Source organism: Curcuma longa, chromosome 17, assembly GCF_044706935.1.
Source record: "Curcuma longa cultivar G26 ecotype Majalengka, Jawa Barat chromosome 17, ITB_CL_G26_1.1, whole genome shotgun sequence".
Classification (NCBI taxonomy): domain Eukaryota; kingdom Viridiplantae; phylum Streptophyta; class Magnoliopsida; order Zingiberales; family Zingiberaceae; genus Curcuma; species Curcuma longa.
In genome coordinates, this window is record NC_133877.1 from 6,015,372 (window position 1) to 6,029,650 (window position 14,279).

General features: G+C 48.4%; 2 protein-coding genes across 2 annotated transcripts in view; one reads left to right on the top strand and one right to left on the bottom strand.

Annotated features, from left to right (window-relative positions):
- The window catches only part of LOC141848428 (alliin lyase-like), an 18,459-nt gene extending 11,010 nt beyond the window's left edge, over positions 1-7,449 (top strand). The window contains exons 2-5 of the mRNA XM_074736456.1: positions 5,701-6,004; positions 6,123-6,418; positions 6,519-6,805; positions 6,945-7,449. Coding sequence (XP_074592557.1) covers positions 5,701-6,004; positions 6,123-6,418; positions 6,519-6,805; positions 6,945-7,165 — 1,108 coding nt within the window. The 3' untranslated portion in view covers positions 7,166-7,449. The remainder of the gene's footprint in view (positions 1-5,700; positions 6,005-6,122; positions 6,419-6,518; positions 6,806-6,944) is intronic.
- A 3,082-nt stretch (positions 7,450-10,531) lies between these two features.
- LOC141811394 (brassinosteroid LRR receptor kinase BRI1-like) lies at positions 10,532-14,224 on the bottom strand. The gene has a single exon (XM_074699441.1). The coding sequence runs from the start codon at positions 14,089-14,091 to the stop codon at positions 10,711-10,713; it is 3,381 nt and encodes a 1,126-aa protein (XP_074555542.1). The 5' UTR covers positions 14,092-14,224; the 3' UTR covers positions 10,532-10,710.
- Between the last annotated feature and the right edge of the window lie 55 nt (positions 14,225-14,279).

A 14,279-nucleotide genomic window follows, 5' to 3' on the forward strand; every position in this document is an offset into this window, starting at 1 on the left:
CCATTGAGTTCGCCACCATAGAACTCAACAGTTACACCTACTTGTTCAACACTATACTTTGATTCTGCTCTCCTAAAAGGAACATCGGCTCTCACAATTCCGTCTCCATCCACCAAAACCACCGGAAATGTTTCAAAAAAAGTAGGCATACGACGTACAAAAAGCTCGCGCCCTTCTTTATCTCTAAAGACAGGGTGCCCTAACCATCCAACAGCTATTCCATCCCCGTTATCCATTGACCCTGCTCTGAATAATCCCCCTTTTGCCGGATTATTACCAATGTAATCATAAAAAGCTAATTTTTCGGGAATTTTAGACCAAGCTTCCGATAAACTTAGATTTTCGTCTAGTCCGGCACTAACTCTTCGGTATATTTCTTGCTGAAAGTATCCTTGATCCCACTGATAACGAGTGGGACCAAATAATTCGATTGGAGTTGTTGCTGAACCATACCACATAGTTCCAGCAACAACGAAAGCTGCAAAAAAAACAGCGGCGATACTACTGGAAAGTACAGTTTCAATATTGCCCATACGCAATCCTTTGTATAGACGTTGAGGCGGACGGACACTAAGATGGAATAAGCCCGCTAATATGCCCAATGTACCCGCTGCAATATGATGAGAGGCAATTCCTCCGGGAACAAAAGGATCAAAGCCTTCCGCGCCCCATGCAGGACTTACAGGTTGTACTTTTCCGGTTAGTCCATAAGGATCGGACACCCATATGCTAGGCCTCCTTAGCTGCCTCAACCCGATCTTCCTCACTGATCTTGTAGGCAGCAAGCTCGTTCCGCGCGTCAGTCGAGACGCCTTCGACCACCTTAGCTGCCTCGGTCAAGTCGGTCACTTGCTTCTTCAGCTGAGTAACCTCCTCGGTCAGCTTGGCCACTTGCTCCTTCAATCCCTTGGACTCGTCACAGGCGAAGTCCAAGTCGGCGCACTGCTGGTCCAGTTGATTCTTCAAGTATCTTATTTCCTCGCCTTGCTTGGCCAGCCGGAAGTCTTGGCTGATCAGTTTGTCCTTTTTCTGCTTCAATTATTTAAGTACCTCTTGTTCTTGGGTCCGAACTTCCTGCAGCTCTCGCTCCAAGTTCTCCGCCTGGTCTTCAGCGGTGAGCTGTTGTGCCCTAGCCAAACTCGCCTGGTGTTGGTGCTGGTTGGCCACCGACTGAGATATTTGAAGCTCCTTGATTAATTTGGACTCTCTGGTCCGCAGCTCGGCCACCTGCTTTTCCAAAAATACCAATTGGGCTTGGTGCTGAGGCTGGCTAACAGTTGACCGGGCCGCTTGGAGTTCCTTGGTCAATTCGGCCTCCTTGGCCTACAATTCAGCCACTTGCCTCTCGAAGGACTGGAATTGACGGTAGATACTGGACAAACGGTTGTGTACCTCCATATTTTCAGCCAAGGTCTGTGTTATGTTTACTAAGTTAAGCAGTCTACCGCAAAAAGGGAGGCAAGAATCTGAGAGGACTTACCCTAACCAAGTTGAAGGCGTTCCGGCTCGTCATATCTTATAGCGTTAGGGGGGCATAATGGGCAGAACCCCTAAACAACCGAGTGCTATTAAGGACAACGTCAAGGTCCTCCCGCCTGAATGGAGCATCTGCTGCTATGGGAGGCAACCGGACATCCGTTGGAGGGAATATACCCCCCGGGTAGATTCCCGCCGAACCAGAGGGGCAGACAGCCGCAGGGTAAACGACCGGGAGAGGTGGAGCTTGTCTGGTGGTAGAGGGAGTGGTCCTCTGAGGTACTGGGCTTGCAACCGCGTCGACAACCTGGTCCGACTCTAAGATAATGACCGAAGGGGATTCCCTCGGCCCCTCACTTGCGGCCGCCCCGGCAGCCTCCATCCGTGCTAAGGAAGCCAGTGCCGGCTCCTCGCTTTGACCTGCCGCGGGCGCCCCCGTTTCCCGTGTAGGCTCTGCAACTGCCGGCCGAGACTCCTCCGGCGCCGAGTCAGGTAAGATAGATGTTGCGACTGAGGTTGATTCGTGCACCTGAACTGCCTTTGGTCCCAAGAGGGGGAACGGTGGTTCCCCCGAAGGCAGGGCCAAGTCCCCAGCAGATTCGGCCGCCGAAGGGGCCGCTGATTCGGAGTGTGGCTGAGACGTCCGTACTACCGCTCGCCCTTCAGCTCGCTTGCCCGAATCAGTCCCGGTCGTGGACTTGGATGCCTTTGAAGGACTCGACGATTTCTTCGGCTTGGACTTAGCCGACGAGTCGGGCTTAGCCATCTTCTTCAGCTTACCCTCTTCGGCTGAGGAAGGGCGCTTTCGGGAGGTCGACTGATCAGACGGCTCCCTGATGATCAACGCTTTGGACTTAGGGCCCCGTTCGCGTGAATCTCCCTCCGAAGACTGCGGGGCCACTCGGCCAGATGGTATAGCCGATTGGGATCTTGTCTCGGACGCCGCGGCAACCGCATGTTCGCCAGGCGAGGTGGTAGCGGCAGGGGTCTCCCCCGAAGGACTGGACGTCGCCAGCTTTTTGAAGGACGCTCGGTTCCACTTCAAAAATTTGTTCATCGAAGCAGTCATCCAGAGATCCTCTGCATGAACCCGAAGCACACATAAAATTAGCCATTAATATGTTAATAAAATAGTTGGGTTTCTTACCGAATGGCTGGGATAGCTCTGTAGGTATCGGGCTTAAGCCTGCCCGATACAACAGTCCTTCCTTGCTTACTAGCTGGTCCACGTGGAACTTCAGTCCATCTAGAACGTCGGTCGCCATCTTGAAAGTCGTTTCCAACTTGTAATTTCTCAAGCGCAGAGGAAGGGGGAGTTCTGGCTGCCAATCGGGGATACGCAGGGGACTCGAGATACTTACGAAGAAGAACTTCGTCTTCCAGAACTTAAGCGAAGAAGGGTACTTGTCCAAGAAGTTGTGCCCAACTCGGGCATTGAGGTAAAAGACCTACTCCTCCTTCTTCATATAGAAGAAGTAGTGGAAGACGGTTGGATTTAGAGGGATCCCGTATACCTTAAAAACAAGGCAAACCCCACACAAAAGGCGAAACGAGTTCGGTGCTAACTGGTTCACCGGAACTCCGAAATACCTAGCGATCCTAAGGAAAAACTCCTGGGACAGGAAATCTGAGCCCCCCTTCCAGTTGATCTCGAAAAAATGTCTGGTATCCGGGGGGAGGAAGGTGTGGACGGTCATGACTCTTGGGGACCCTAATCTTATACCCCCTAGGCATCTGATAGCGGTGTTTCATCGCTGCCTTAGCCTCGTCGTCAAAACTGACGAGGTGGACTCATACCACAACCCCTCGGCTTCCGAATCAGACATTCCTAAAAGGGCTAAGACCTACAAGGAGGAACGAACACAGAAGGAAAAGGAGGAAGAAAAACAGAGCTTACACGAGGGAAGATCGCCGGAGAAGACGAACGGGGAGCAAAGGCTGAGGAAGACGACAGCGATGACGCGCGCGGGCAGAAAATAACTTCGGCAAATAAAGACACCGCCGCCTTTTCACCACAGATATATAGCCAAACCCTATCCAGCGCCGACCGTCGGATCGGGCGGCGACAAAAAGGCGGGATGCAACCCCAGCCGTCCGATGAGCGTGTTTTTCTAAGAGGATCTGATCGCGTCATGATGGCGGAACGAAAACCCCCTCGACAAGCTCGCTGCATTAAATGTGGTCCTGGGAAATGACGTTTACCTTAACGTGTGCGTGCTCACCACCACGCCCTGGGGCTGACGTGTCAAAAAACGTGCGCCCACGTGTCCTCTGAGACGCCGCTTCAGTTACTCATAGTCACCAAACAGTCGCTGGCGCCTTTACGCCCGATATTGAACTAGATTGAGTGTGCCTCTCCCCAGAACCGCTCAACGCCATGCCGGTCGACTGACGTGACAAATGAGACTCCGCCACGTGTCCTCCGCTCCAGATCAGACTCGAGCGTCGAAGCAGTCTAGTCAGTCCGACTCATGCTCCCTTCGACTAGACTAGGAGGGGAGGTTTATGTTATGGGAATAACCCATGGCACCGCTTATGTGACTCGAGTCCGATCCTGGTCCCTCCTACGGGCCCGGTTAGCCATAACCATTGTCTCCTCCTATACCTCGACAAGAGTTAACTCACCGCTTCATCTCTCTTATGACCGATTCGCCCATTCGGCCACGCCCTCGCCGAATTGCCCATTCGGCCACGCCCTCGCTGAATCGTCCATTCGGCCACGCTCTCATCAAATCGCCCGCTTGGCTCGATCAACGAAGCTCCCTATAGTGCCCTGGTACATCCCATCACGATTTCTGACAAACTCACTCCCTCATTAATTATTACCTCTCTGCTGGCTGCACGGATAGTGACAGGATAATACTTTACCGGCGATGGGACAGGGAACTCGATTATTCCTGACACCTCATTAATCGTGATGGGACATTCCTTAAATGATGACGTGACAGGTATGCACGCTCGTCTCCTCTTTAAAACGATCACTCCTTCCTCATCAGGTATCTTCTTCTGAAACTCCTATTTTTTTCTCTTTACGCTCAAGCTACTGTTCATCTTCTTCCTTCCGCCGTGCTTGACTTGAGCGTCGGAGTGATCGCGCCAGGGCATCCCCTGGCCTTCCTACTCACACCTTCTTTGTTCTCAGGTCCAGGAGTCAGCGGCGCTCCAGACCCTTCTTCCTGTTCCGCGCCAGCCCCGACGAAGATCTCGACGATCCTGAGGTTCCCATCGCCCTCAGCTCCTCTTACTGTTCAACCCCAACGGCGAGAAAAGTCTGGTGACGTGTCCAGACGCACTTCTCAACCGGAACAATACAAGTCGGGATGACCGAGAGGCCAAGATCATTGAGAAATCGAGATGGCCGAGTAGCCGAGATGATATAGATCGGGATGGAAGTGCTAGTCTATTTAAGATTGACTATTAATTTTTTTGATTTGACATATTAATTCGCTCCTTGATCATTTCTGTCACATAAGACTAATCGAGATCCGCCAATCCAGTTGAATCGAGCGTGAGGTTCTCGAGGGAAGAAACGTAGGAACTGGAGTAGGAAAATATCATAAAAGGCATACCTTAACAATTGTGGCCTAGAATAGAAAAAGAAAAACCATTAGGCAAAAATAACAAGTACACCCTTTATTATCAAAATCAAACCCAAAAAAAATCTTTTTCTTAAAAGGTAACAATTATTATGGTTTTCATATTAAAAATAGCGTTACAAGTTATAAAAATAAATCAATTTAACTCAATAAAAAAATCTAAAACAAGAATCTAAAGGGCATCCTAATTATTAGAATACTCAAACGGCAACCTCGTTTTAGTAGTTACAGAATAGCATAAAAAAAATAATTTAACTCAATTAAAATTTTATATAAAAAATATTTTTATATTAGTTTTTTAAAACTTATCAAAATTACTAAACTTAATCTAAATTTCTTTAATAGGGTTAAAATTATCATAATATTACTTGGTTGTCAATTAACTATTTAAGTGACTATTAAAATATTATAGTCGCATGTTTATAATATTTTAATATTATCATATTGAGAATATTGGAAATGATTAGCATTTACAAATGATGAGATTATCCAGTTCGAGTCGGAAACGAATTAAGAATTTTTGTAACTGATTAATTAGCCAACGAACTTTAGGCTACTAGAAAATTAATTAAAATGAACAACAACGTAACTTTGGTAATTAACTGCTGTGCTGGTGTTACGTTCTCAGCGGGGATCCACTATTTTTGGAGCCGTACTGGCAGCGGCACGCTGCGCTCAGCGCTGTCGTCGTCTCCGGATGGCACCGGATGAGCTACCGCGCCAACGGCGACAACTACATCTCCCTCCAGCTGGAAACTCACTTGCGCCTTCTCCACGAAGCAGTGGGAAACGCCGTCACCCAAGGCAAGTTCATCGTCTTCGGATCCGGGTCCACTCAACTCTTCAACGCCCTCATCCACTCGCTCTCCCCCGACAACGATTCTTCGTCCTCCTCCCCTTCCCACGTCGTCGCAACAGCTCCCTACTATCCGGTACTTCAATGTGTATCCAACTCATGCACTGAATTGAATGATGATGACACTAGCAGATTGCAGATCGATCGAGGAGTTTGATTTCTTGACATGTTGCAATTGCTACTCTTGCATGCAGTTGTACAAGATGCAAACAACCTTGTTCGATGGAAGAGAGTACGAGTGGGAAGGATTGACGTCTGACTTGGCGAACGCGTCTTCATCTTCGTCGCCATCGGCAAACTTCATCGAGTTCGTCACGTCCCCAAACAACCCTGACGGCACCCTGCGGCGACCAGTCCTCCGCGGATCGACAGTCATTCACGATCACGCTTACTACTGGCCTCACTACTCAGCAATTCTGGCTCCATCAGACGAGGACATCATGGTCTTCACTGATTCCAAGATCTCGGGCCACGCCAGCAGCAGATTTGGGTGTGCAAATTGTTAGTTATAAGTATACTATCCGAACGAATGCATGCATATATATATCAATCGTATGACGGTGTGCGTACGTTGTGATTTTGGGTTTCAGGTGGGCGGTGATAAAGGATGAAGGAGTGTACCAGAAAGTTACCCGATATTTGCAGTTCAACTCCATGGGAGTTTCTCGAGACACTCAACTGAGAGTCCTGAAGCTTGTCAAAGTTATAATTGCAAAGGTGAAGAAACAAGATGATATATTTGAGTTTGGTTATACGACGTTGAGTGAGAGGTGGAGCAAGCTGAACAAGGTTGTATCTGCTTCCACTCGCTTCTCGCTCCAAAAGCTCCCTTCTCAGTATTGCTCCTACTTTAACAAGATTAGAGACCCCTCTCCAGGTTACCTTCTTCTTCAATATATTCCACATCCATATCGATCTTAATTAGAACAGGTTTTTGCATGCGGCTATTGTATATATATATATATATATATATTCACTCATGATCTGAATATATACTTAACCAATTTAATTTGCAGCTTTTGGTTGGGTGAAATGTGAGAGGGAAGAAGACAGAGACTGCGCTGCTGTGCTACTAAACGCCGGCATCATATCGCGAACCGGCGAAATCTTCGAAGGCGGCAGTCGATACACACGGCTAAGTCTGATCAAGACGGAGGACGATATGGATTTGCTGTTGAAGCGATTTGAATCTCTTGTTTCCCAGGAGGAGCCTGCACTCGTAGCTAGCACACGTTGATATCATGTTGATGCGATCAATCGTTGCATGCAGTTGATCGATCAACTAGCTAGCATATATATATATATATAATATATACATTTCTTGATCAACAATGTGAGTGAACTCTCTGTTCACTTGGACATTTCTTGATCAGATGTGGCATGTGTAGCATAAGACTCAGTTTGTGCATTGTAATATCATTTATGTTTGAATTAAAGTTAGTACAAATTAAATCAGTGAAGTAAAACTGCAGCAGAGTGGAGTTTACTGTGTATATAATGCAAACAAGTTGTTCGCTTTAATTTGTTTACTTGCATCTTTGCACGTGTAAGTGAATTGAGAGCAGTATATGAAAATTGTCGACAGGATTAAAATGGAGTTCCAACTTCCAATGCACATGGCACAGGCCTCATCTGGTGCAGGCACCAACCTAATTAATTATATTCAGTAAATAAATTAAAAAATAAATTTGCAGCTGAACGTGCCCGGTGTTTCCGAGTACGTTCAAGTTCCCCATTAATTAATTTCCAGATGCATGCAGCAATTTATGATATCCAAACCCTGGAATTTATATATTAAATGGAACTTGCTTGCTCCTTCACGACAAGCTCCTTTACGTGTGTTTCAGTTGAATCTAGAAAAAAACTTTATTAGCTAGGTGTTCGATCAGATGAATCAGCAAGAAGAGATGATAGTTAAGACGTTGATACAGAAGGTCAAGGAGAGGTTGAAGATGTCAAAAAGATATGTAGTACTTAAACGAAAGTTAAAGTGGACACTGAAGGGATTAGATTTAGAAGAGATGAAAGTAATAAAACTATAGAAGAAAAAGGAGATCACTGTGTTCATGCCATACCCTCTGCGTGTGTCATTCTTAAGATTTATATAGTTGTCAAAAGAGTATCTCCACATTAGAAATAATAGGAGATCAAATATAACAGTCATTAAATACTTCTTTATTTTTTGAATGTTACATGTATGTAGGAGAACATCTAAAGGATTAAGTCTGACACTTACATGATTATTTTGCTATTCATCCGTGGTATCATGTTCAAGAATATTCACAGTAGTAGGCTCTTGTAGGGTGACAGAGCTGATAGAATCGAAGAGCATGAACTGATGGAGTCGAAGAATCTGAGTTGATGGGGGTTGTATGTGGACCGAATTGAGGGAGGCAAGAAGTTCGAGTCCTAATTAATATCAAGATGATCATTTTGACTTTCATCTAAATTTACTTTTGGCCAATATTTAGATTGGACCTTTGACCTAACTCTATATATCATACGTAGGTTCTTCTTTTCATCATATCATTAGACATCTAATAAATCGAAAAAAAAAAAAGAGATTGTGTTAGTTTGCCCTGATGCTTTCTCGAGTTTGTGGTAAAATAAAAATTTCTGTAATGAATTTGGATGAGAGAATTGAATTGATTGAAAGCCAGGGCAATGAAGCTCTTGTTCATATGCCGAAGCAATAGGTTTTCAGGCTGAAGATGCTCAGATTGTCTCTCTCTTTCAGATAAGATATGAGACACGGACTCCTTGTTCTCTGCACTGTGCTGAAGATGTATTTAATCGATTCCACCATGTCTGGCCCATGTTTCTTTGTCTTTCTCCATTTAAAAAAAAAGAAAAGAAAATGTATCACTACTGTACTCCCATCTCCATCATGATGCCTCTGTTAATCTTTCTTTTTCCATAATTTGATGAGGGATCACATGGTGTGCCTACCCATACAAAGCATCAGCAATGCATGAGGCACGTCCACGTGTACATGCCATGCATGCACTCCCAACAAATTATTGGGTCATTTAACTTGTCCTTCTTGTCCATTTTGATGGCTAAATCTTTGAAATATATACCAAGTTTCTGAACATAAAAAAAAGAGAAACATTTACTGTGGTTAAATTGGTAAAGAGGAGAATTAGGTTAATCAATTTCACTGAATCATGAAATTCTCAGGGGTGGTTGGCCTTTTGGGTGCTAAAAATTTTGAAGTATAAAATATTATTGATTCTCACTGTACTATATTATATTCAATCAAGTTTTGATTTAATGTAATTGTTTATTATCAAATTTGATGTGATGAAATTTTCATCTCCTAATTAATTGCTAGTGTATGAAACTGAAACATCTTTTTAGAAATATATATATATATATATATATATATATACACTAGCTCCAATGCTCCAATGCAGGCACTGCACAGACTGACTATAATTAAGCTGAGTGGATGGCACTAGTGCATGTCATGCCCTCAATTATATATAAATCCAACTTGCAAGCTATCATCACGTGCTCTAATCACATGATTTGTCCACTAATATCTTATTTTATCCCCCAGGCCAATTCCTTTTCCTTTTTGTTCTCTTGTGCCTTGATCCATCAGGTACCATCAGTACGTACACCAATTCATACTCAATAGATCTATCTATTTATATATCTATATAATTATATTACTCTCTGCTAACTGTTTAAACCTTTAAATTCACTGCTTAATTACTGGTGTTTTGTTTTACCTGAAACTGGACGAAGCTTAATATATATACATATTTCAGTTCGATTAAAACTCTGCTTAGAGGTGAAGAAGAAGCCTCCGGAGTCTTTATGTATATATAGTGGCGTTCTTAATCGCGCAGGGTGTCAGAATCACGTGGGGGCATGAACATAAGATATATGGAAGATGACAAAAGGCTTCATGGAAGCTTTGACCGGCGTATAATTGTTTAATTAAGGCGGAAGAAAAGATGGCGTACATAATTAATGAAGCCAGGTAGTGGATGAGATGCGCGCGATTATGAGTTAGTACACGCATCTAGCCAGTTCATGTGCATGCATTGCTTGTTTCCCTGCCGTGTTTGTTGGTTCGATGAGCTTTGGATTTGCTGCTGGGCAAAGGAGAGCAGAGGAAGAAGATGAAGTGGGAGTGAGTGCTGGGATTTAATTAATTAATTAAGAAATGTTGTTTTAGTGCAGGGTCTATATAGGCAAAAGCTGGCATTATCATATATTTTGTAAGGGTAAGTGGAGGAGGGGGGAGGAGTTGGGGGACACTGTTATAGATTGCCTCGCCAATCGTGCAGGAAAATGTCTGAATAGTTGAAGCTGCATGTGAATGCATCGGAATTGAAATCTTATAGAACAAATTGCTCTCGATCGTTATCTGGCAAATATCAAACAACTACGTGGGCAACGTAGACACGAGTGAAAAGTACTCTACTCGAGCTGGTCGAGGGCCATGCAACATGTGATGGAAGGGTCATCGTCGAGAAGGGGCAAGGGTGACCCGCTAGTAGCAATCGCAATTTGGGGCATGGAGACGCGATAGATTCTATTGACGAAGCTGAAATCACAAATTGTAGAGCGTTGTTGATAATTGTAGAACGTTGAGATGTAGTGGAAATATTCGCTTTTGTATGTACATGAAAGGATAAATTTGTATGGAACACAAAAGAAATCATGACCACGGGGAAGGAATATTACGATACACTGGAAGGAGGGAGGGAGGGAGCAACCATTATTGGGGAAAAATGACCGCCACAATAATGGAAAATTTGACCTTAATTAGAATTTATCTTCTTTCTCTTCCTTGAAGCTCATGTGCGGCTCCTCGATGAGTGCGTCTTCCCTCAGGATCGCCGGAGTTTCGACGGTGGAACCCAACGCCTGTCTCTCTTTGAACATGGCCATGACCTTGAGCATTGTCGGCCGCCGCATTTGCCGCTCGTCGAGGCAAGCATAGGCGATCTTGAGGTGCTCGCAGAGCTCCAATTCTATGCTCGGGTGCTCCTCCAGGAGCTCCGGGTCGAACACCTCTCTGATCCGGTACTTCGGGTGCTGCTTCACCCATCCCACCAGGTTGTTGTTGTCCCCGAACTCCGGTGAATCTGTCGGCCGCCGGCCGGTGAGGAGCTCCAGCAGCACTACGCCGTAGCTGTATACGTCTCCCTTGGTGGTGCACCGGAAGCTCTGGTAGTACTCCGGCGGCACGTACCCCGGTGTGCCAGCCAACGTGGAGACGCTCAAATGCGTGTCCACCACGTTCATAAGCCTCGCCATGCCGAAGTCGGAGACCCTGGCTTCCAGGTCGTCGTCGAGAAGGACGTTGCTGGACTTCATGTCCCGGTGGATGATGTGGGGGATGCAGTTATGGTGGAGGAACGCCAGGCCCCTCGCTGCACCCACGGCAATCTTCCGCCGGGCCGCCCAGTTCAATTTGATGCACCCTTTGTTCCTCTTGTGGAGTACGTCGTCGAGGCTCCCGTGCTTCATGAACTGGTACACCAGGAGCCGCTCTTCTTCCACCTTGCAGTAGCCGAGCAGAGGAACCAGGTTGCGGTGCTTCACCTTGCCGATGGTCTCCATCTCGGCGGTGAACTCGCGGTCGCCCTGGCCACTGACGTGAATCAGTTTCTTCACGGCGACGACGTTCCCGTCCTTGAGCTGCGCCTTGTAGACGTCCCCAAATCCGCCGGAGCCAACCAAGAAATCGTTGTGGAACTCGTTCGTGGCGTCGACGAGGTCGGCCAGAGTGAGCTTCATGAGTGGCTTCTCGGACGTGGTGAGGTTGATGACAACGGTCTCCTTGGTCAGAGCGGCCAGCTTCCAATTGGAGATGCCGCCGGTGCCAGAGAAGGAACGGCTGTCGATGTATATGTCTCTCGAGTTGTCGTTGTAGCTTTTTTCTTGCCTCAGCCTCTTCCTGTTTTCGAAGACGATAATAAGCAGGCCGAAAAGGCAAAAGAGGGCGACGAAAACTCCCAATGTGACGCTTCCGGCGACGTAGGCTCGTCTCCGGTGGGTGCTCTGTTTCTGGTCGCTGGAGTCGACGCCCGCATTGCTTTGGCAGGGCGGGAGAGGTAGTCCACATAGCCCGGAGTTGTTCTCGTATCTGTTCGGCGAGAAGGTAGGCAGCGGCCCCAATTCGGGTATCGTCCCGTTGAGCTTGTTATTGGAGAGATTGATCTCCGACAAGCCAAGGCGCGAGAAGGATGAAGGAATCGGGCCCTCGAGAGAGTTGTAGGAGAGGTCGAGCACGGCAATGAAGCGTAGATTCCCGAGCTCCGATGGAATGAAGCCGGAAAGAGAGTTGTGGCCGAGGTTGAGGATCATGAGGTAGTACATCTGCCCAATCTCCATCGGAATCTCACCGGTCAGCTGGTTGAAAGAAAGGTCAAGGAAGATCATGGATCCGTTATTGTTGAACGTGTATCCCATGCTCCCCATGTAGACCCTGGTGTAGTTACAGAACTGGTGATCGGGCAGTCGGTTGAGGTCCTCCTGCCTGATCCCGGCGAACTCCAGCAGGCTGCCGGTCCCGCGGCACCGGTCGCTGATCCCATCGTTGCGGAGATAAACATAACGCTTGCCGGTAACCAAGCCGACTGCGATCTTGCCGGATTGCTTGGCGAGAGCAGGAGGGATGGAGCCGTTGAGCTTGTTGCTGTTGAGGTCGAGCCAAATCAGGCTCTTGCATTCGCCGAGCTCTGGCGGGATGGGGCCGGAGAAGGAGTTGTCGTCTAACTTCAAGATGGCCAAGTTCCGAAGCTGGCCGATCCAAGAGGGGATCGGGCCGCTGAGGCGGTTGCTCGACAAGGAGATCCAGTTAAGATTCGCGCAGTCGGCGAGCTCCGCTGGAATCGTCCCGGTGAGGCCGTTGTTGTCGAGGATTAGGTTTTCTAAAGTCCGGATGGCGGAAAGTTCCGCCGGGATCTCTCCCTCAAGCAAGTTCTGCCACATGATGAGATCGCGGAGGGAGGAGAGGGAGCCCAAGCTGGCGGGGATGCTGCCGGAGATGTAGTTGAGGCTGAGATCGAGGGAGACCAGATTTGTACAATTGCTCAACGAATCAGGGATCGAGTCAGAGAAGTGGTTGTTCTGTAGGTAGAGCTCCTCGAGCGCGAAGCTAGGGTTTGCGCAGAGCCCCGACGGAATCGGCCCACTCAGGTTGTTGGAGCTGAGGTCGAGCACCTGGAGCTGCGGCAGCTCCGCGATCGAGTTGCTGAGGCCGCCGCCGAAGCTGTTGAAGGCGAGCTCTAAGGATTTGAGGTTGGGCATCGCGGCGAAGGTGGCCATCGGAAGCTCGCCGGAGAAGTTATTGTTGGAGAGGCTAATAGAGGTTAGGGAAGAGCAGGATGAGAGATCGGAGGGGAGAGTACCGACGAGGTGGTTGGAGGAGAGGTTCAGGTAGAGCAAGCTCTGGCATCCGCCCAGGACGCCCTCTCCGAGCTTACCGATCAGTCCGGCAGCCGAGAGGTTGAGATGCTGCAGATTGGAGCAGTTGCTGATCGCCGGGATCCCGGCATTAAGACGGTTGCCGACGAGGTCAAGGCGGCGGAGCCCGGCGAGGCTGGAAAACAACCACTGAACATCGTCTTGGCCGGAGACCTTGTTGAACGAAAGATCAAGAGTTTGGAGCGCCCCGAACCCGGTGGCGGAGCCCGCCGAAGGCGGAATAACCCCACCGACGGAGTTGCCGGAGAGATTCAGCGACTTCAACCCCGAGCAAAGCTCAGCGAGCGCGCGGGCATCGGAGAGGGAGCCGCGGAGGCGGTTGGCGGAAAGGTCGAGCTCGGAGAGAAGGCCGCCGCAGCGCGCGGCTCCGGCGTCTGCTATGCTTCCGGTGAGATTAACATCGTGGAGCGCGAGCCTCCGGAGTCCGCCTAGGGAGAGGAGCGAGGAGGAGACGGCGCCGAACTCAGCGTTGAGGTGGACGCCGCGGAGGTCGACGGCGGCGACGCGGCCTTCCGCGTCGCAAGCGACCCCCGCGAAGGAGCACGGCGCCTGGCCCGACCAGCTCGGAAGGATCTCCGGGTTTGGGACCGAGGCCCTGAAGGCGACCAGCAGCTCCAAGTCACTCGCTCTCACCAAAACGAAACAGAAGCAAACGAGAACGAAGAGGGGAGACGGAGATGAGCAAGAGACGCGAAGAAGCCTCCTCCTCATGTCTGTTAAGCCGCCACCGCCGTTGCCGCTGCTGCTCCTTCCGCTCCTACTGTTATCACACGAGATGGCATCTGAGAGCGGAGTGGAAAAGGATGGGAGGCAGGAAGAGGGCGAGTGATTTAACAGCAAGGAGCCGCTAGCGATGAGATGAAAAGAAGGGAGGGGAGGGGAGGGGAAGGAGAGGAAGA